The sequence below is a fragment of the Haemaphysalis longicornis genome, unplaced genomic scaffold, assembly GCF_048455015.1.
Source record: "Haemaphysalis longicornis isolate Haplotype H1 unplaced genomic scaffold, Haemaphysalis longicornis Haplotype H1 scaffold_10, whole genome shotgun sequence".
In the NCBI taxonomy this organism is placed as follows: domain Eukaryota; kingdom Metazoa; phylum Arthropoda; class Arachnida; order Ixodida; family Ixodidae; genus Haemaphysalis; species Haemaphysalis longicornis.
In genome coordinates this window covers 108715406-108738438 of record NW_027526204.1, presented here as the reverse complement: position 1 = coordinate 108738438, position 23033 = coordinate 108715406, and the positions used below count along the sequence as shown (strand labels likewise).

The 23033-nt window shown below is 47.2% G+C and overlaps 1 protein-coding gene across 1 annotated transcript; it reads right to left on the bottom strand.

The window, feature by feature from the left end:
- Positions 1-206: 206 nt before the first annotated feature.
- Positions 207-21351, bottom strand: LOC144159082 (calcium-activated chloride channel regulator 1-like). The gene is made up of 7 exons (XM_077690352.1): positions 21137-21351; positions 20103-20402; positions 14554-14772; positions 14102-14378; positions 10534-10707; positions 7829-8128; positions 207-899 (listed from the first exon to the last, which is right to left on the bottom strand). Exons 1-7 carry the CDS (start codon positions 21239-21241, stop codon positions 277-279), a joined length of 1998 nt encoding a protein of 665 aa, XP_077546478.1. The 5' UTR covers positions 21242-21351; the 3' UTR covers positions 207-276.
- Between the last annotated feature and the right edge of the window lie 1682 nt (positions 21352-23033).

The following is a 23033-nucleotide window of genomic DNA, read 5'->3' as shown; positions in this document are numbered from 1 at the left end:
AATTTCCATACCTGGAGTGGCTTCTCCATGCTCGAAACTTTCCGGGAATTGTGGTATTGTCGGGGAGTAGTTTTGTTGGAGGATATAGCAGGCAGGGACACTCTAGCAGCGTCTTGAGCTTTCTTATTTACCATGCAGGGGTGGTCTAATCCTGTGCGCAAACTGCATTTTATTTCATTTATTAATTTTTTATTAGGGCAGGGGGGCACAAGGGAAGGAACACAAGGGAAGGGATCTGCTTGTTTGATCACTGTCTCAAGCACACGACGTGACGAACTATCCAGTTGTTGAGTCCATAGTTGATGTCATAGTTGATCCAAACTTTGTATAATCCGTACCCGATGGCCTCTCTTTGCCGGCTCTCCTCATGATAGCTATGGCAATGATAGCTACGACAGCTGCAACCACAATGAAAATTAGGATCCAAGACCAGATCGACAGGAACCCTTTAGAAGAGTCGCTGTCTCCTTCGGCATTTGGGTCTTCTGTTGTTGTAGTACCCACAAAAATTCCTCCAGGGGACGGTCTTTTGTTCGTGAAGGCCGCCCTACTAGTTGTAACGGCCGGAGGTGTGTACGAGGTCTCATTCGTCACAGCCGCCCTAGTAGTTGTAACGGGCGGAGGTGTGTACGAGGCCTCCACAATATTTGATGTGTTGGAAATCCCTCCGTAACTGTTTGTGATGCGAGCTGCTATGTACGCACTCCAGCCAGATTTGTCCTCGCTTTTAGGAGTTGCGAATGTTGCAGGCAGGGCGACCGTTACGGCGTGCTTGGCACCTGAAGGAAGCGGGTCGAGATTTCCGGCCACGACATCGTCTTTGGTGATCTCTGTCTGGTCGTCAAAGCTTGATTTCACGCTGGCGTAGTCTTCACTTGCTCGGATCGTCACACTTGAAGCTATAAAGAAAACAGAAACCAAGGTGAGACGTTGCTCGTCCTATAGCCCGCAAAATTTATCCTCAGCCACTGGTATTTTAATTCCTCACGACACTTTTTTCCATGAATAGGCTCATAATTAAAGTTACGATGCGTTTGAAAAATCCACTTGCAAGCATGAATGTCGCACCACAATTCTCTGTTTGATTACCGGAATAATTCCTTCAACAAAAAATTTCGGAACGTCCGTTCCGGGTTTGCTTTATTCAGCGAATACTGCATGGGTTTGATATATGTGGTTTGGGAATGATGCAACTAACATATGAAAGGTGATGAAATAAAACAAGCTTGCACGTATCTATAGACATATCAAGAGGTACATATATAATAAACCAAAGGATATCAGCGTTTTTTTTAAATCGCCAAACGCCCAGTACCACTGCTCGCTACTACAGCTTCAAAAGATTTTGCGTATCACCAGCCATGATATTCATGCTGTAGAGCACAAAGGAGAGATTCGAAAACAATGAACTCTTGCTCGCTAGTACTGTGACGTGAGCTTAGCTCAATAAACGCAGCGTCATCGAGATTTCTTGCACCGGTCTACCTTTCCTGGCAAAACACATTTCGTTGAAACACTCCTAGTAAGACATTTCTGAATGTTAAAATGTTACAATTGCAACGACCCATGTGTTGTGCGTGGTAAAAATTCGTAGTAACTTTTCAACTATACTTGCGATAAGTGTTCAGAAAATTAACTGCAACTACCTCCATAAGTGACACCAAGGGTTTCTATACAAAAAAAGGTAAAGTAGGTTAATGAGTTCATATCTGCCAGAGCCAGGACCGTGTAACGGCCTGAATTTCCACAAGAATGCACAACTTGCGGAAAAACATTAAAACATCGTTATAATAGCGTTATTGGAAGTTTCAGTTTGAGCAGAAATTTCAAAAGCCCAATAACAAGACAATTGAAAAGGCAAAAATTTTACAAAAATGATCTGACGAAATCAAAAATATGCACCTTATACAACAAAGCAGTTTTAGGTCGGTTCAACGGACCACTGAACAAATAGTGACAGCGGTAATACTTATAAGCAGGAAACGATCTTCCTGATCATGGAACAAACTCGAGTAGATAATATTACATTTTAAATAAAGGAAAAAAAAGAGGTGGAAAGGGGCTGGCCACGTAGTAAGTAAAATGACAACCGCTAGGCCACCAGATTTGGCATAGTGGATACCGAGAGACCGGTCTAGAAGCTTGGGAGAGAGAGAACAAACTGAGGAGAGAGGGATCAAAATGTCTCTGGGTTTACGGAGGAGGCGGCGGAGAGAGAGAGAGAGAGAGAGAGATAGAGAGAGAGAGAGAGAGAGAGAGAGAGAGAGAATTTTATTTTTAGCAAAACTGAGCAGAATGACTGTCGGAGAGTTTCCTGGAGCCTGGGTGTCTTCGTCCAGGCTCCCACTGATGTCCTCCTCGATGAAGGCCACCAAGCGACGCTGCTCTTCCCAGGTCTTCTGTGTGGCCTGCCAGCCTTCAGTGTTAGTATTGTCTAATTTGTGCATAGAGGGCGCACTGCTATAATTTGTATTGTTGATTGGCGACGGAATTGCAGGAGCGGAACATGGTATGTGTCGTTCTACCTTGCATGAGGTTTAATCTAGCCATTGTGCGTAGCGTACGGACTTGCGCTTGTCTGAATGCAGTCTGCTGGTGTCATTAAAGATTTGGGTGCGGTTGCGGCAACTGCTTCTAAGTTCCCTGTAGTGTTTTAGGCGAGGCCCTGATTCCGTTTTGGGGAATTTTCACCGTCCTTGCCGGCAGCCCGGTAGTGCGCTTCTGGGGCGAGTTAATTTACTTTTTCAATACCAAGCCAGAGTGACTCTCAATCCACGGCCCACAGGGCCGCCACGGGGTCCAGTGCCCCGGCGTCACCAATGGTCAGTGATGTCCGGGTTCCCTAGGGCCTGTTCCCAGGGGGTGCACGAGGGGAGAGGATTGCTTGGAGAAGCGGGACACTCACAAAAGGAGTGGTAGTGGGTGCTCAGATCCCCACATGCCGAGCAATTAGGGGTGTGTGTGTCTGCAGAAGCGCCACACGTTAGCTGCAGCAGTGATGAGGAAGTGGTGGTATGTAGGGTTCGGCGGTGTTGCTGGTGGTGCAGGGTAATATCACTCTAAGAGTGGTTCAGAATACAATGGTTTAGGGCCGCCAATGAGTGGCCATGAAAGAAGCAGGACCCCAGGGAGTCAAATGTCGAGCATGGTAGTGTACCTAATCTTAGCGACTTGACATAATTTCGGCTGACCATAACCAAAGCAAGCAGAAGAATCCTGGACAAGCTGGGCTGCAACTACCACGAACAGCAGGGCGCCAAGACGCAGCTACGAGACGACACCAGGGACAAAATCTAGGTGGATCCAGTCCCACGCAACATGCACCCGGAGTACAACAAGGGCAGGCGGCGAGCACAGGCCAAGCCGCTGTCGAAGCTACGCGCCGGGGACGCCGAAGCCCGCTACGTCGATGCAGCAGAATACCACAACGAACTGGGTTTCGTGGCGACGCTGGTCGACGCCGAGGAAAACTTCCGAGCGGCGGCCAGCGTTGCAAGCGGCAGACCCGAGGAAGCAGAGGAGGTGGCGATCGGGCTGGCCGTCGAAGATCGCGGCTGCACAACGGTCCTGAGTGATTCTAGGAAAACTCTGAGAAACTTCTCAAGAAGCAGAGTTTCCCCCATAACGGAGAAACTACTGCGAAAACAACCAAGCCTCATGGGGAAGACAAGAATCAAGTGGATTCCGGCCCTTGCAGGGAAGGTGTTGGACAGTGCTGTGAGCCACAATGAAACCGCATATGCTTGTGCGGGCTAACTCACCAACCGCGCCGAGCAAAGTGTCGGAGAGCAGTTGTGGCACAGCACACGAGACCGGATGACTACCTACAAAAAAAATTACTCAGGCCTATCGACTTTCCAGATGCATCCTCCCGCCACCCTGCAAAGAATTGAGCAAGGAGCAGGCGGTCGTCTAAACGCAACTCCAAACAAAGACGTTCCCGAGCCCCTACCTAAAGCACAAGATGTACCCGGAGACACCCTGATGCCGCCTGTCGGGTATGTCGCAAAGCCCCAGCAAGACTCGAGCACATCGTCTGCGATTTCCTCTCATACCCGGCGAATTAAAAACAAGAAGGATGCCGCCTGCCTTCGAGGAGGCGGTGCGGACTGAAGATCAAGATCTTCAACACCGGTCTGTCCAGCGAGTGATCGTGGCGCTGTAGCCAGGCAAAAGGACCCCGGCGACCTGATGACGGGGAGCGGGGGGCCCCTAGCCGGACTGGCTTCATCTGCGATAACGACTCCGGCCAAGTCATGAAAATATGGCAATAGTGCTTTATTCGCAGTCGCAATGTAATCCAATACCAGAGAACAAAACACTTCATAATATTATACCAAAGAAAAATTATTGCCTAGGCATCTTCATTTCAACTTTTTTTGTTGTTGTTTTCAGGACAATATAAAAATTTAGGACGTTGCGCTTTCTGGGTCCATTTGAATATATTTTTGTATTTAAACTAATGCATCTCTATCCATTATTTCGTACTAAACTCATAAAATCTAATAATTCTGACGTCTATTAACGCTCTATCAATCTTTAAACTAATGTGTACACACTAATAGGCTCATTTTAATTATACTGGTACGTCTGATACGAAAAACTGATACAAGTTTGTGTAAGGCTAATACGTATCTTATACACCCAGTACAAAAATGTATGAGACTGATGGAATTGTGTATCAGAATTTTCGTTCAATCATGGTAGTGGTTGAGGCTAAGTTGGACAATGTGGTGGTTACATCCCAGTATTTCTTCTAGCCTCTCCCATTCTACGTCTGGTATTCCCCTCGAGAAGGCGAGATCTGGGCTGGTGTCTTTTGGCACGCAATTACCAATCCGCGTTGGGGATTGCATGTCATTCCACAGGGTGAGGCGGTGTCATTGGGCCGCATTGTGTACTGGATATCCCCATGCTGTGTATGGTGCGTTAGATTCACCACTAATTATGTTTGTTTCGCATCCGTACGGTGCCCGTCTCCACGTGTTGATTGTGAAAGGATGGCCTGCGGATTCGCCGTCATCGTCATCGGCGCGGCCGACCCGTGGTGCGCCGGTCGCTACATGCCGACGACGACGTCGTAGGCAGGGGCTCATCGTGGCGTAAGCCCAAGCGCAAGCCTGGAAAACGCCGGCCGGTCGCCGCGAGAAACGCGCTCACGTGCGCTCCGAGTTTTATGTCTACGCAGGGTGTATTTGGGTCTTTCTAAAGAGCTCGGCTGTTCAAAGGCCCGGGAAAGAACCTCAGAAATACGAATAAAAGAAATATTGAACGCGGGCCGACCCTGCACTGCACCTCGGATCTACGGAAAAATACCTAATTGGCAAAGTGAAGGCACCTAATCGCTGTAACGGTATAATTTTACATATTTGGAGAAAAAAAAACAAAAGAAAACTTTAAAGCAATGAGAAAACCGAGAATCCTTGCCTACTCTTAGCCAGATCTGGCTGTAAAGAGCTTAATGAAGACTGCAGCGCCATAAGAATGCTACACACTAAAAGAAAATTCTGTGAATTTCTCGATATTTTTTTATACCAACAGGCTGTTTAAGAATGACTGCGTTGTACACTCGCTCAACGTTTTTAAGTCAGCTAGAAGTTTAAAGTGCGGATATGTTCCATGTAAATATCACAGAAACAGCAGCGCACAAAGTGGACAGAACGAGAACTCCAAAAGGGACGAAACAAGCGCTGCTCATACAGCGCTCGCTGGATCTTCATTAACGTTTTTGTCATGTCCGGTGTGTGCGCTGTTGGTTTAATGATTAATAGTGTCCAATTATTCCAAATTTCAACCTTTTTACATGTCAGTAAACAAAACACCGCTCGAGGCGACGCAAACTAAAAGCAACGAATTTCGTCAGTCGAGGTAAAATATGTATAAAATTTATTGAAGTAGTTAGCAGGCATTTTTGCAACCGAAGCTGCCTTTTCCAAAAGGGGTTGATTACTGCCAAGCCCTTACGCTCGACCACACTGGGCGGCGGGTTGGAGTGCCCGCCGTGGGGCCTTCATTTTCAATGGTGACCGAAATCTAGAAACCCTGTTGCATGCTAGATTTTGGCTGGAGTGAGGGATTTTAAAAGTGTTTTTCTTAGCACGTACGCCTCCAATCTGGTGCAGCTCATAGTCAAGGTGCCACGTCGGAGCATGAAGCACCGATTGATTGTATGGTTTAACGCGCCGACGCAACGCCGGCAATGAGGCGCGCCGTAGTGGAGGGCTCCTGGTTAATTTTGACCACCTGGGGACCTTTAACAGGCGCCGAAAACTCGTACACACAGGCGTTTTTTGCTTTTCGCCTCCATCAGAGAAGCGGCCGCCGCGGCCGGGAATACCTCGTGTTCAGCAGCGCAACGCCTTAGCCACTGAGCCACCGCGGCGGGTCAGCATGAAGCACTGAATCTACTCGGGGCATCTACAGTTGTCAATTGTCATTGGGTGTCATTAGTTTAAGCCCGACCACAGATGCCATAAATTGCCAGTTAATGGCTAGAACAGGCAGCTTGTTCAGGACATTGCGTCCCAAAATAAATATTTTTGAGTAAACTGTTTTTTGAAACAACATTTAGTGAATGCGACTAACTTGTAGTCTGCATGCTTGGAAATGAGAAACAAGTGAAAAATTCTAATGGGCAATTTTCAAACCAGAGGTCAAACCACACTCTATTCTCGCGGAAGAGAGTGTGGTTTGACCTCTAGCGCTCAAGGTTAAAACTGGTCACCCCACGAAGATTGTCCAAGGTAGCGTGCTGTAACTTGCGCTACAAAAGAAAGTGACAGGTGGAGGTATGAGGCTTATGACGACCTGCTGGCGGCCTCGTGAGCCCTCATTCACACAGCCGGCACCTTTTCCGTCACGGCAGCGTCACGTCAAAAAAAAAAAAAAACCGCGACGGAGACGTAACGGAGCAGCGTTCGAACTGGAGCTCTCCGTCAGAGTACAGGGTCGTCTGCCTAGTGATCAGTTTAGCCTAGAATTGAGCGTGGTTAATCTGAAAAGTAAAAAAAATGGCTTAGGTTTGTACATGTGCTCACTTTTCGCTAAATTTAGAAGTAAAAATTTGTTTTCTGATGGGCTGGCTTACCGCGGGTCGTGTTCCCGTCGCGTTGACAGAACGTAAACGTAGGGCTCGGCTTCTCGTCACCGTCGCACCGCTTTCGGCGAGAAATCGCGTGAGAAACCGCCGCCGATGACGGAAGACGGTGTGAAAACGGCTGTGTGAATGATGCCTAATACTGTCCCGCGGTCCGCAGGTTGCCGACCCTTGATTTGAACTAGATGATACGGCTTCATCGATTCTGCAGCCGAAGAACGAACATGAGTTTGTGCCCGATCAAAGTTCACCCTACTGATTTGTGTGTGTATGTGTGCGCGCGCGCGTGTGCGTGTTTGTGTGGGTGTGCGCGTGCGCGCGTTATGCAATCCCGCGTAATTTGTTGCGCATAATTTTTGATCTATTGTAGGGTTTAACGCGCCGACGCAACGCAGGTGATGAGGTGCGGCGTAGTGGAGGGCTTCGGATTAATTTTGACCACCTAGGGATGTTCAACGTGCCCCGAAATCTCGTACACACGGGCGTTTTTGCTTTCCTCCTCCATCAGAAAAGCGGCCGCCGCGGCCGGGAATCGAACCCGCGACCTCGTGCTACGTATAATTCTTACCGCTTACCGACGCGTCTTTTCCATTGCCTCAAACAAACGCCGAAAGTGCTCGAAAGCCTGCTCATGTGTACGAAAGCAGTGACACACGCTCCCGCCGCAGTACGCTTCCAAGCAAGATATTCTCCTTAGTTGCTGCTGCTTTGACAAATTCCTAGGACGCTCACCTTTTCCTTCGGTCATGTGCGCTCCTGGCCAGGTCCAGGTAAGGTCCACAAGGAGCGTCCCGTTGCCGCCCGGTTCTGAGCCTGCCACTGTGAGGTCTCTGATCCTCCCGGGAGGCACGTCCTCTTCCGTAATATTTTCCGTGACCTCGAAGGTACCTTTTGAGCCTACCCTTACGAAATCATCCATGGGTTTCGACACTTCAGGCGTCGTTGGGTTTTCCTCATCGTTCGGTGTGTCTTCCATGTCGAAGTCATCCACGGAATACTCGTCTTTACCCTCTTCAGCTTCAGGGGCTACCCCTGGGGGCCAAAGTACAAAACAGAACAGCTTAATGAACTTCACGTCGAACCAAAAGCCGCTTACTCAACAAATTAAAATTAGACAAACAAATTACAACTCTTACTACCCCTCTTTACGTGAGCTTAGCTGCTTAGCTGATAAGCTTACGGGAACATATTTGTGGAAAATATTTGTAATATTGTTACGTGGCGCTCCAAACACACCGGCAAACAACCAAGACGTAGCAGCATCGCGAGACACTGGTCGGTGCTTGGTTCGAGGAAGAATAAGAGAAGGTTGATTGGCCAACTTGCGAACCGTTCGTCTATGCGCTGCTGCATTAGCAACCATAGTAAATAGTGTGAATATCGCAAAATACGCCTTATTTTATTCCTGACAATATTGCTGCAAACCATGCATTTGGTTTGTTTATTTACCTTTTGTTTTTGCCGGCCGGCTGCGCCGGGCTGTGTTATATGTATTATCCGTGGGCCAAGTGAACCCCATGCTGTATGCCGCACGTGTTAATAGGTAGAGTGTTTCAAACTAACGTCACCAGTCTGGAATAATCTTCTTCAATCTACGGTGTTCTGGATGCAATTCGATGGTTCGAAAAGCACTCGCGCCGAGAGATAGGTGCCGGCAGAGCAGAAGCCACGGAATTCGATTCGCCGACACTCGCCTGCGCACGTCACTTTGTGGACTGTGGCTTCGCCACCTCTGTATTCTTTGAATTGATAGGGGTGCAGAAGTTCGCTCCAATAAACTTGTTTTTTTCCTGGAAGATAACCGCGTAGTCTTTGGCTTCCTGACAATATTCTCAATTCACTTGAATCATTTTTAGGTACTTCCGACTTCGATTATGACCTTCTGGAAGGTTTCACTCGGGTATAATTCGCGCGTAACCACGATCGTGCAAAATAGGGAGTGACACCGGAGACGACGCAACCATCTTTCAATAAGACTAGCACTGCATTTGTTGCCTCATATGCAGTACAGTCTCACGTAGAATATTCTTAGAAAATAGCGCTGCTGAAATAGAATGTGTTATTTTAATTCTATGTGCAATAAACCCTTCTAGAAGAAAACTTCGGATGGGCACATTTTGCGAAGTGACAAACTGTGACCCAATATGGTTTGAAAAGGGCTTACAGAGACAGAACCAAATGTGTACGGGAAAAGAGGTAACTCTATGTTAGAATAAGAGAATCTGCGGGATGCCAAAAGTGGTTTTGCGTACTGAACGCACGAAGTGACTGGATATGAATTCTGGATATGGATATGAATTCTGGACTGGATATGAGCATTCGTCGGGCAACGGGCATGAATGCGCTTCTGGCGATGGTGCTTCGCTGAAGCCGAACGTACGCCGCAGATCGTTCCGTGCGTCTTCGAGGAGCCTAAATCTGGATAGTTTATTGTTTGTTTGCTTGTTGCGCGTTGGAGTGCCAGAGGTCGTGCAGTGCGTTTTTGGGGAGCTTAAACCTGGAGAGTTTATTGTTTGTTTGTGTGTTTGTTTGATGGGCATTGGAGTGCCACAGATCGTTCCGTGCGTTTTCGGTGAGCTTAAACATGGATAGTTTATTGTTTGTTTGTTTGTTTGTTGCGCGTTGGAGCGCCACAGATAGCTCAGTGCGTTTTTGGGCAGCTTAAACCTGGAGAGTTTATTGTTTGTTTGTGTGTTTGTTTGGTGGGCGTTGGAGTGCCACAGATCGTTCCGTGCGTTTTCGGGGAGCTTAAACATGGATAGTTTATTGTTTGTTTGTTTGTTTTTTTTTGTTTGTTGCACGTTGGAGCGCAACAGATAGCTCAGAGCGTTTTTGGGGAGCTTAAACCTGGAGAGTGCGTTGTTTGTTCGTTTGTTTGTTTGTTTGTTTGAAGTCAGCTACCCTGCCAGCTCAAAAAAAAAGAAAACTTTTCACTTCGTTTTATGCAGCTATAAAAGCTTTCTCGGTGAATAAAAGGGGTTAATAAACGTTCGAGCCAAAGTGCAGGTCAAGAGCGGCGACAGGAAAACACAGACACGCACGGCGCTTTATACAAATGAAGCTTCTGGTGCTACCCTAAAAGTTTATATGGCACGGCGGTCAGCCAGGAAGACATGCCGCCAAAGAAGAAATAAGAACCATGAAATAATTCTCATGTACAGTGACGTCACTCGTGATATACCAAAAACTGTCTGCCATGCCGAAAAAAGACTGCAAACCAAAGACAATAACCGAAGAACATTTTCGCCGTTCACCTCATTTTTTTGCTCTTTTATATCCTAATCAGCCATCAACTTTTCTAAACAAGTCCTAGTCGAATCACAGCGCTTACACGCTCCTGAGACGTGTGAAGTATCAAAGCTACGAAAATTCAAATACACGTTAAATAACCATTTGTTGCGCTGGCAGCAAAAAATTCTCCCTCGGTTCCAACTCACCTACTACCACCGTGATGTTGGGTTTGCTGAAGAAGCTTTCCGAGCCTCCCACATCATCAGCAAGTCGAGTCCCGTCCTGATTTGATACGTGGGAAGTAACGCCGTACCTGCCCTTGCCGATAAATTTGGTAAAGTATGCGCTGTATGTCCCGTCGTCGGCGTGATTGTCAGGATCTAGAGCGCCGGGAGAAAGGTATGAGAAAGAAAAACAGTCTCAACAGTGCCTTAAGCCTTTATTGTGTGTTTCACCTTTTTTTTTTAAGAAACTGAAAGATTGCACGTGTAGGCGGGGCTAAGAAAATGTATTAGGTGCTGGAAATTCAAAAAGTTGCAAGTTCAGCAAACGCCCTTTTCTCAATCCTCGTTTGTTAATCTGCTGTCGCAAACAAACACCTGCTCGATACAAATTGCTTCGACCAAGCTAATTTCCGAGTTCAGTGCCAAGCTACAGTAGGCCTTAGGTATTATCCTAAAAGGGGCCCTTGGGAAAAAATGGTGATGATGATGATGATGATAATGATCTATTGTAGCGTGTACTACACTGGCCGAAGTTGAGCAGTTTCGCGTGGCTCCTGGAGAGCTGTGCTGCCCATGCGCGAGGAGCAGTGACGTCATACGGTGCACAGAACGTTGCTCGCTGCCCGGCGTCTCTCACACACCCCACGCGCCCAGCGTCTCCGCCGAACTGCATTCCGCACGTGGCGGCCTGGTCCACTTTATGATCATGCGAGGGGTGACCGGGAGTGCAACCTATGGCTCGTGCGTCGCAGCAACGCCTGCGAGCGCCTGTGGAACCAGCTTAGCTGTGGGGCAATTGGTGACGCTGTGCCGGAGCCGCTTGATAATAAATATACATGTGTGACATAATGCATATACCGTGTGTGTGTCATTGAAGCAGCAGTAAGCATGAAAATCAAGCTAATCCCAGACACCTATGAAAGCTAAGAATAACCAGCTGAACCTTAGCTCACACTACGTATATCCGGGCATAGCCGAGCTAAGCCACTGCTATTTTTTTTAGAATAGCTTTCTCGGGAGAACTACGTAAGCGGTACTGATGGGAACAGCTTATATTTTCACTAAAAGCAGGTTTAACAAGAGTGGTAACTTGTGTGGGGAATAAGTGAAGAAATTTCTGGTACTCTTGCTGGGTGCAAAACAACCTTTTTCGATGGCTGTACCACAACTTGGTGGTTCGCACCTAATTAATGGTGATATAATCAAGACCATCGTCTCTTATGGGCTAACTAAACGGTAAAATTTCCGCCAGCCCGTATGTCCGTCTCTCGGTCTGTCTGTTCTTCAGTCTGCCGGCTTGTCTGGCTGCTCGTGTGTCACCTTATTCTACCGCGCGACCTAAATTTTAAGCAATGGTTGAACAAAATGACCAATTGGACACACTCTCCCAAGAAGTGGGAAGGCCAGCAAGCACTGAAAAACTTCCCGATACTTTTAAAGCGAAGCTCTCTACCTCTACCAGCCAACGGTTCTTTCGTGGTGTGCGGGACAAGAACCTCCCAACCCGGCTGTGGATGGGAAGGGCGCTATTACCCAGCGTTCCTCACGCGCCGGTGAGTGCTCGCACCGGCGGGCGGGTCGGCGGGACGAATTTGTCGTCTGCTTTAGCGATCGACAGTTCTTTTGAGCCTGTTTTGGTTCGTGTCCATTTCGCGCTTTCTTCGCACGGCTTGATTAACTTTTCCGACAGCACCTGCTGGGTAACCCGAACCCGACGGAATTGAGTGAGCGTACGGCAAGGATACATTAAGGATTGGTTTGCATGGCGGGAAAACAAAATGTAGAGACGCAGGCATCTCGCCGCTACAGAAACGGTATACCTTTTGCGCACTACCTGCCACGAATGGGACTCCGCTTTCTAAATTGGTGAATACTAATTCGGTTGTGCCTTAAGATGTATTACAAAATGCGAACGGAAGAACTGGATCTGATAAATAGCAATTACAAAAGTTCCCCCAGCTTTCTCGCAATTCTCAAACTTACTAAACTAACTGGTTTAAATCGGTATAAATGGGAATTACTAAGCTCACATGCCTCATTGTTTCGGTGTCTGCGCTTGTGTCGCGCGGTGTATCCCCGAGCTAGCACATCAGAATATATCTAGGTTCCGCTGTCTCACCCTTCGAAAGACGCTCCTCACCGTTTTCTTTCCGCCGACGCACGGCTGGGCTACACCGGTGTCGCCCGCCGCTTTATCCTAGCGTCACTAAGCGTAGCTTATTTAGTGACGCTACTTTATCCCAGTCAGGCCACCGCTACTGCGTTCGGGACGCGGCCCCCGCGATTTTCAGCTAGGTATAGCGGCTGGCAGAATCTCTGGTTTCACTCTTTGTAGAGCCACGTGTGTGAATTTAAGTGACGTCTCTTGGACAATTGTTGTGGGTGTCATTTAAAACTTTGCTTTCCAACCACCTTTACAGCGAAGATTGGAGCCTATTTTTTATGCTATCCAGTGTTTAAAACCTGTGTACTCGTCCTCAAAGTCAGAACATTGATCGTCCAATCCTCAGAGTGCGTCGGTGTTTCACCAGAGCCGTCTAGCGGACTTGCAGCCATGAGTTTCACAAAAGCAGATTTGATAGGCTCCTTGACAACAACCTACCAATCAAAAGGGTCGTTTCAACCGATCTACTCAAGCGCTATAGACGTTTTAGTCATGGCAGAGACAAATTATCAAAAGCCAATTACCGTATTTACTCGCGTAATGATCGCACTTTTTTTTCCAAAAATATGACGCAAAGTTAGGGGTGCGATCATCACGCGAGGTAAATTTTTCGGGAAAAAGTTTCAGCGCAGGAAATGCAAGTTGCAGGTCAGAATGTTTACGATAACTCTCATGAACATAATAAACAAAAGAAATAAAAACATAATAAAAACTACACTGACAACCGAATGACCACCGAGTGATGCAAAATGCAGTGTTTTCATTACGGAACGCGCCGGAATTACGGAATTACGGAACGAGTTTGCTGTGAGGTGAGAACAGATAGACCAATAAGTGACTGCTGCTATCACAGTGTGGGACATCAAGACATGGCTGCCGACGCAGCAAGCTGAGCCCGTTTTTTTTTAATCTTTTGTGAGTACATTAGGTGCATTTAGTGAGAGTTTCTTCCGCACCAATAATGAACTCATGCACGCTTGCCGATATCGCTAATATCAAGTCCGCGGAAATAACGTAGCCATGTCCGCTTTGAAAGAGGAGGAAACTAACGTAAGCAGGACCACCGTCGTCTAGACTTGGCACACAACGACATATGGCTGCGGCAAGTTAGGGTGCGATCATTGCGCGGGAAATAAAAAAAGTCATATTTCGACGGCGAACTTCAGGGATGCGATCATTACAGGAGTGCGATCATTATGCGAGTAAATACGGTATCAGCCATGGTATTTGTGTCTGACGCTTTCGCCATTAAAAGATGGTAGTATGAAATGGTATGAACATTACAGCATGCCAAGACCACCTTCTAATAATGCAATGGTAGCCGGGAAAGTTTAATCGTGTTGCTCAAGTCAGCTCAAGGGTGTTCCTCAAGCTGGGACACTGTACCTCGTCCGTCGTCGTGGAGCTGAATCGTCCACTTGTCAGGCTTGCCTTGCACCTTGGGACCGGTGACCTCGGCACGAACAACAGCGTCCAAGACGGCTTGCTTACCCTTGGTAACTTTTGCATACACAATCGCTTTGTACGGCTTGTCGACGATTATGCTCCCGATTTTCGAAGTGACACGAATCGGCTCGCCACCTCTACTTCTGGTTTTGACTTGGATGGTCACATCCATTTCGTCTCGGCTTTCAGTCTCCAATTTCAGCTTCCATGTCCCTACCTATGACGAGTACGTTAACGAAACCGAGGAAGATCAGGTAAATAGATATAAGCATGAAAAAACGCCGCGAATACATTAAAAAGCGCACGAACGTGGCTGTTTACGTTTAGCGGCATTGAAATCCGACAGGCAATTCATCCCGTTCCTAGCAGAAGTACACAAAAATTTACGTTACCTTAGCCGGGCTTGGAATGGCGATGACGATGCCGGGACCATCAGGTGTTTCCTTGCACTCTTTACATTCGTTTCCACTGGGATCCACCAGCCGCGCCTTCAAGCGTAAACTCTTGCGGCTGTTAGGTTGAATGACGACCACGGTTTTGTTTCCCACTCCGCCATCGATGGGGAATGCTTTCTCAAACTTGTTCTTGAATGTCACAACTGCGTCCACCAGCTGTGCGGACAAACATAATGCAAGAAAAGCGTTAGCTCGTGTCGTCGCAAAGCAGAGAGCGAGCGCCACTAGGGAGTTTTAGCTTTCCGTCTGTTCCGTTTCTTCCGTTTGTACCGCGACCCAACTGCACCTGCGTGCGCGGGCAAGGCGATGAGGACACCTCCCACCGTAGCGAATGCGCGGGCATGGCGAGGGCCGGCCCGCGGAACTAATCCACCCTACCGGAACAAATGCGAAAGTTCCCAGTCGGATCCCGGTCAATACGGTACGAACGGAAAGGACGGAACAGATGGAATACTAAAACTCTATTGTGGCATCGGAGCGGCGGCACGGTAGGGACATCGAGCCCGAGACGCCGAGCGCAAGAGACGGAGTGAAGGCACCGACGAAGCTGCGGGCAGAAAAAAAGCATTCAAATTGTGATGTAATTGTACTCATGATGTCGTATCGTAGTGTAGAGCTTCGTCAATCAATATCCTTAAAGGAGCCATGAAGAGAAAATACAACTTCGTTTAATTTGAAAGAACGAGGATTCAGTATCTCACTCAGCTCCATTAGAGTCACAAAAGATGTTTTTTAACGAAAAAAAAGCAAGAAGCATTTAAAAACTTTCAAATTTTGCGCCACAATGACGTGTTATGAGCAAGAATGACGTCATACGGGCCAACAATAAAACATAATTATCAGTCCGTTAAGTGCACGTTAGCATTCAAGTGATGCGGTCAAATGGAACTAGAGGCCCCATTACAGACGTCCAGTCATGTGTCATCGCGACAGGTCTCTTACGCGGCCGCCAATCGCACAAACAAGGTTCCGTGACGTCATAGAAAAGTTGCGGGAAATTGGCTAGGGGGTCGCGACTGCTTCAAACGTTTTCTTTAATATCTCCGTTATTTGTTCGAAGATTGCGATGATATTGGTATCATTGTTATCGGGACTAAGCAGTCTTTCTAATAAACCCAACTTGTATTTTGTCTTCATGGCTCCTTTAAGCGCGAAACACATGCACCACTGCGCCGTCGTATGCGATGCACGACTGGTCGGTAATATGGCGGCCACGACTAGTCGTACGCGTGAATTTGAGACGCATGGTCCAATACGTGCGTGCGATGCGTCGTCGGCGTCGCTCCGCGCACTGTCTTGGCACCAAGGGTGCCTCCCCGTTTAGGCGCAATCCGGCCTGTTTAGATATATGTGGAAAAGAAATCCGAGAAGGAAAAGCAAACATTTATCAACTTGAAGTAAAAATACATAGTGCTATTACGTTATAAATTGCATTTTATTATAAGTTCAGTAAAGCGGTGGGGGGCGTTTGGCACGAGACAATACATTGCGCTCGTCCATGTTGTGGCACCGCTGACAACATGTGCCTACTAGGTGTCTGTTTTGTCGGTGGAGAGTTCCCGAGCGCGTCCCGCGCTGCTGCATTCAAAATGATGATGATGATGATTATGATTGCAAGCGGTATCTCCTTTGTAGTGGGGTGATGATATGTCACCTTACAAAAAAACAACTAATATACCTATTTTTATATTTGTTTAATACTAGCGATGCTCTTAGAGCAGGCACAAAAAACTTATTACGCACAAAATACTTATTTTTTTCTGTTACAGGGGGTAGCTGTCCTAAGAAACATTCCCCTCTCTGCTTTTTGTCCACCAACATTCTAATCTCCTTTTCGTCGCCTCGGCAGCCTTGAAGATAACTCCTTCACTGATAGCCTTAAATCCTAGGGCTTCTGGAAGCCCAATATTCCCTTCATGTAGATTTGGATGGATACCCTCACATTCTAACACTATGTGCCGCATAGTTTCTGTTTCTTTTCCGCAGACCACACATACCCCATCATTTTGTGAATACTTCCTCACAAAACTCTTTGTTCGCAGGCAACCTGCTTTAGCCTCAAAAAGCAAAGCACTGCCCTAGGAATAATCGTAGAAATTTTCCTTTCTGATGTTCATTTTCTCAGCCCTGTACATCTCTAACGACGTTTTAGCTTCCATTTTTCCCTCCATTTATTCGTTTCAATCTGCCTTGCCTCTTTTTTGGTTACCTTGGCTGTTTTGGATTCTCCACTGTTCTTTCCGTATTTCATCGTTAGCCTTCTAGTCTTTCTTAACCACTGCGTGTCCACGCTTTTCAAGTATAGGTACCTAAAAACCTTAGCTGCCCACCTTCGTTGATCCATTGCCCTCAAGCTCATCTCAAAGCATATTTTACTCTGAGCTTCTCTAACTTCAAACGACGCCCAGCCCATATCTCCATGGACTGCTTCGTTAGTTGTTTTTCCATGCGCTCCTAAGACCGAACAACCTACCGTTCTTTCGTTCACTTCAAGGCCTGCTAGAGCGTCTGATTTTAAGCAGAGTACAACTCGCAAATGGGAGTCCCGGAACCATTACTCCTTTCCACATTCCTTTCACTACTTTATATTTATTATACCCCCACAGAGTTCTATGCTTCATTTAGCTGCGTTTCGCTTTCCCTTACCCTTAAGTTGCTCCTCGGGAGTTCTTAAAGGGACACTGAAGTGATATGTAAACATTGCGGGATTACTTGCGCAAATTGTAGTGCGGAGTCCCCAGGCCATGTTTCGACCACCCTGGGCGCGTTTACGCGATTTTATTTAGTAGAAAAATTAATTCGAAAATGCTGTCCTCCTCTCTTTACGCTCGCCCATTTTCTGCGGCGTTTTCGTGTGACGTCAGGAGGGGATAAGCTGGCAATTGGCCGCGCTACTGCACGGCTCCCCGGCCTTCAGACAGAGTCAGTAGGCCCAGCGTTTCGTCCGCCGGCCGCCGACGGGTCGTCGAAATTCGTTCGCTCAGTTGAAACGAAGCCAGGACACGTTTGTGAATGGTAGAATTTGCCTTTCTTTACTTGGTTAGTTTGTACACTGTATCTAGCTCCAAGTCAAGGTCGCTTCACACAAGCGCTGCACGAGCGCACATGCGACGCTTCGCTGACTGGTATGCCAGTAGGAAAATATAAGGCCTCTTGAAGGCGGGAGAAGAGTCAGCGAAGTCAATATAGGTACTAAGGAAATAAAATCAACTGATATTTTTACCGTACAGCGTAAAACTAGGGTGCGGGAAGCACTTTTTTGCGCTGGGCGAACAAGCACAGCGGTCAGCAGCACGACTACGCATCTGCGAACGCTTTTCCGTCTACGAAATGCAATTGCTAGACATGAGCTATTGTGCAAACTCGGGCGACGCTTACTGCACGAGCGCAATACAACAAATAGTCACCTAAGCTGCTTGAAATGTCAACACTAAAGAAAAGTGTAAACTGGTTGTACAATATATACCCTATATTACCGACGCCAGCCGAGCCCGCTTCGTGGCCGAGCGGTCTGGGTTGCTAGGTGTGGCACCGCAAGTATTTTGCAAGTCACGAGTTCGAATCCCCGCGGGTAAGAGCTTTTTTGTTTTTTTTTTTGTAAGTTAACTTTTTCGTTTTCCGCCGATGTTTTCTATATTGAGTTCGCCTTTTTTTGGGCCGCAACGTTCATGGCTCCACGAACTAGTTCACAAAACGCGCGCAGGCTGGCACTGGCGCGCTAGCGAGTTCTCGTTGGCGTGCTGTTGCCATAAGCACCGACTGCTTGCAGGCAGTGGGCACAGGCCAGAATGAACAGACCCTTGGCCTGGTGCGAACACGCTTTTTACGACACAGGCGTGAGGGAGGCAAGCTCCAAATATGGGGGAAAAGCGCATGACATTTGGGCGTCTGCGGGTACGGGGAGGGCGTTCATGCACTGCGTAGGTTTCGGCTAGTGAATGCTACGATTCCAATCCATCCTAGGAGGCTTATCTTTATGCATTTTTACAGCTGACAACATGGCAGAAGCGCGGTACGATGATTACTGAGTTATTGAGAATGCCCATCCAACAACACCAACGGTTGTGTTTTACAGAACCGAAACCGAAACCGAAACTTGTTTGGTTGCTCACCTTGGGCATCGTCCAATCACGGTGCCCGCTCCTCCTAACGTCACAGCTTTAGTTGGTGCGGCCGCCCGCAAACCGCGCATGGTAGTTTTTCTTCTTTCGCGCTTTGTAAAATAATTACCGATTTGTCAACCGAATAAACGATGAAAAGTGTGCTAATTTGAGCCAGTCTACGCAGTGCAAGCAAAAACGGGAGCTTGACAAATTCACTTCAGTGTCCCTTTAAGTAGTTATCCCCTTCTTTTATCCACACTCCCAAATATTTATATTCCTTCACTCTGGGTAATTCGCCTTGCTTAGACACTGCGTCATTGCATTATTCCCGATTTTCGTGTGCTAAAAGTTAACCCGAGGTCGGTGGCTTCCTGACCGCTAATCTTTATGAGACATTGCACATCGGTCTGGTTATCAGCTAAAAGAACAATGTCGTCTGCGCATAACATTCCCGGAATACGCTGTTGTACCACTTCGCTTTGCAACATATGCGCTTAGGTTGAACCCAAGTTGACTTACTTCGAGTTTCTTTTCTAACCCTGCGGGTAAAGCATAAACAGTACTGGGCTCAAAGGGCATCCCTGTTTCAGTCCCCGATGGGTGTTGACCTGCTGGGCGCATTTCTGTCCTTCCCATGTAAAGTGTACTCTACTGTCTTTATTAATTGCTATAAGGAACTGTATAAACTCGTCATCTAATCCCTGGAGTAGTCTATTCTGCGCTTTCGCAATTGCAATGCATTGTGTTGTCACGGACAAATTATCATATCATCGCCTGTCTTGTCTAAATCCATTCTGCAGTTCCCAAAGGATTTCCTTTTCTTCCATCGTTGCTTAAATTTCTGATTTTATCACCTGCAATACCAATCTATACAACATTGACGTTAGTGTGAGCGGTCTGTATGTATCAATATTGGCTTTGTTGCCTCTGCCTTTACATATTAAATTCATCCTATTTTTGGGCAATCCTCCGGTGTTTGTTTGGTTTGTATCATCTTATCTGTTGCCCTAATAAACGATCCCTTACTTTTTAGGTCCAAGCAGGTTTATCAGCTGTATTGGTATTCCGTCCGGGCCCACTGCTCTTTGAAGATAAACCTTTTGCTCTGCTTTTTTCCAATGAAAATTGCTCGAACTTACTTCCCTTTTCGCAGTCTTTTGAGGTTATGATGTTACCGGTGCAGGATTCCTGACCTCTATTTCCCTAAACTTCTCACTAATCACTAGATGAATATGCGCCAACGCGTGATCTCCTTCTAAATGTTTCCTCTCCTCATCAATCAAGAATTTTGGATGGATATCGTTTTTTGATATTAGTAATTTTACTTAGTAGTAATTAGTAGTTTAGTAGTTTTTAGTAATTTTGATATTAGTAATTTTTTACCGTTAGCGTTCTCAGGGTATCGTCCAGTTGTGTGGTCGTGGACTCAACGAAGGTCGCTGTCAATTGGAGAGCAAGGTTTCCCCGGAGGTCCTGGAATGCATGTGCCGTTCCCTTTGTTGCCATTGCGAGTTGCTCGAGTTTCGGGTCTGCCAAGACCCCCACTCCCACCGAGTTGACCGTGACCTTTGCTTTCTTGAGCTGGGGCATCACGCTGGAAATATTGGGGTGTCGATTTTCAAGGCCATCGGTCAAGACGACGATGATTGCACCCTCTGGCATCTCACTCCCGGTGTTTAGCACCTGCGACAAGTTACACATTCACCCTCAGACCATCTCGCTGTTAAAAATACCGATACAAAACATGCGATTTTCTCTTCTTTTCTCGTACACCGTCCATTACGATCAAAATTACATTTCAAGTAGCAATAGTCGCGCCAGCCTTTGTACTTTTAGAGCATGACAGCTGAGCGCCCCTACCCCTCTTCGTTGCTACAAAACTACAATGAACTGGGTGAACAAAAGCCGACAATCGGCACTTATTTCTTTTGGCTTCAAAATACCGCTGGCTGAAAAGCAATAAGCTTTCTGCAGGAAATAATGATTCGAAAGAATCACCCTCTGTAAGCGAAAGCGCAAGTGCAGCAAGAACCCTTCGAGCTAAGTGGGACGACGCTTCTATTTTGATCTAGCCCAACGCAAGCGCCGAAGACGTACGCCACCGTTACTTTGGAATCTATGCAAGTCGTGGTTCTTGTGGATGCAGGTTAATGCAAGTTCCCTCATTGTGGAACCGTTCCCTACCCTGTTTCCATGATCCTTTTTAGACCCTCAACTCTCCTGTTCGCAAGCGTCTCGCCACAAATGGTGAAGCAAAACACTCCGCTTGCTGACTGTTGCAAATAAACTAAAGGCAATTCGCACTGCGATTCGCGGGAAACGTTTACGTCAAATAGCTATGCTACTCGACAGAACAAATACTACGTCAGCCCGGCCGCGTGGGAAATCGTGCCCATTTTGAATTATCAACTGCCTACCTCGAGGGCCTTTTTTAAGCCGCATCCGATGCACGTGGCTCCTTCGAGTTGTAGGCGTGCTGCCTTCTCCAAGAACCCCTGTCGCGTGGATGCATTCACTGCCATCAAGGGGTGAAGGACTATTGCGACATTACTGAAGGTAACTATGGCCAGTCGTTGAGAGCCGTCTTCGATGTCGTTGATGTAGTGGGATGCGGCCTCTTTCAGGTATTCCAGCCGGCCGTAATCCTGCATGAATTGACGAGAGAGAGAGAGAGAGAGAGAGAGAGAGAGATAGAGAGAGAAGCTTTATTAGCAGAAGGTCCGACTTGGCGGCTGCGCTCGGTATGAAGCTGAGGGGGCCACCTGGGCATTGAGATCGTGATTGGGCCAACGCCTCTTAGCAGAAGAGTTGCAAGCTGGGCTACTTGGAAAGACATTCTTGGATGAAACTAGCATGAACTTAAAGACAAAGGAAGTAGAGCACAAGGACAGCCTCTGGTATAACAAGTAAAGTTCAATATCAAGAAGCGTGGACATAAACACTTAACACAAAACAAGAAAAAACACTGTGCATGAGCGAAACAAGTTTACAGAAGTCACGGTGACAAGACAACAGCAGAGACACCGGCTGCAGTCAAGGCCCACGTAGATGTGCAATCTCTCTGGAATGAAGACACACGCTTGCTTAACTAACGCACTTGGTGCCGAATTTTCCAGCCACTGACATTTTATTTAGGCACGCGAACAAACGCGCCGCGAAATTATGGAAGCGTTCAACATTGCAGGCAGAGGAAACAAGTCTGTCAGCCAAGCAAGCGTGTGTCTTAATCCCAGAGATTGCACATCAGCGTGGGCCTTGACTGTAGCCGGTGTCTTTCCAGTTGTCTTATCACCGTGGCTTCTGTAAACTTGTTTCGCTCATGCGCAGTGTCTTTTCTTGTTTTGTGATAAGCGTTTATGTCGGCCCCTCTTGATATCAAACTTTAGTTGTCAGACTAGCGGCTGTCCTTGTGCTGTACTTTCGTCGTCTTGTTTAAGTTCGCGCCGGCTTCACCCAAGAATATGTGTCTTCGTAGTTGGCCACGGTGGCGTGAGCTATGGCGGGGAGGGCGGGATGATGGGCGCAGGCCCAAACAGTGTGCAAGAAAGCAAGAGCGAGTAGGTAAGCGGACAACCAACCAATCAACCAGCCAGCATATCACACGAGTCTATCATTCTACAAATGCATTCATAGCAAATTATCTGTAACTACTTCTTCCATGTCAGCAAAATAGCGATTGCTTCCACAGAACAAAAATGGTTCACTGTGAGCATCAGAATACAAGCAGATATCCAATACACCGGGAAATCACACTACCCGCGCTACCTTTACGACTAAGTGCCCAAAGTACTTCTGTGTTCCGCGAAATTTCCTTGCAAAGTTAGCAGTTGGAGGAAAGGTTCGTTTGGGTCCAGTGTCGAGGTCAAGAGTTAGTTCAACGCGGATTCCCGTTCAAACATAGGGCAAGGCGGCCAGTACCGGTGCTATGAAAAACGCAAATAAACGTGTTGATATGCCGAATCCCACCTCTATGCCTACCTAAAACAGTCCAGCCACTTTTCATAACGAAACAAATGCGCGGAATTGAGCCCAGGGAAGATATTGTAGCCAAAAATCACGGGCCGTAAAAAAAATGGATCGAACGCAACGCGTTCATTCTAAAACCAATGACTGTACTCCCAAAGCTTTATACTGAAGGGAGAACAGCATATCGCCTTTAGCAGATGCATAAAAGAAGGTAAGTGTTCCGATAGTAAAGCAGTAGATGTCGCGAGGTCCACAGAGGAAATGCTGGCTTGTGCACACAATAGGAAATGGAGTGTTGCGTAGCTCAACGTGGCCTAACTCTAACTGTGCTGTGCTATTACACTTCTA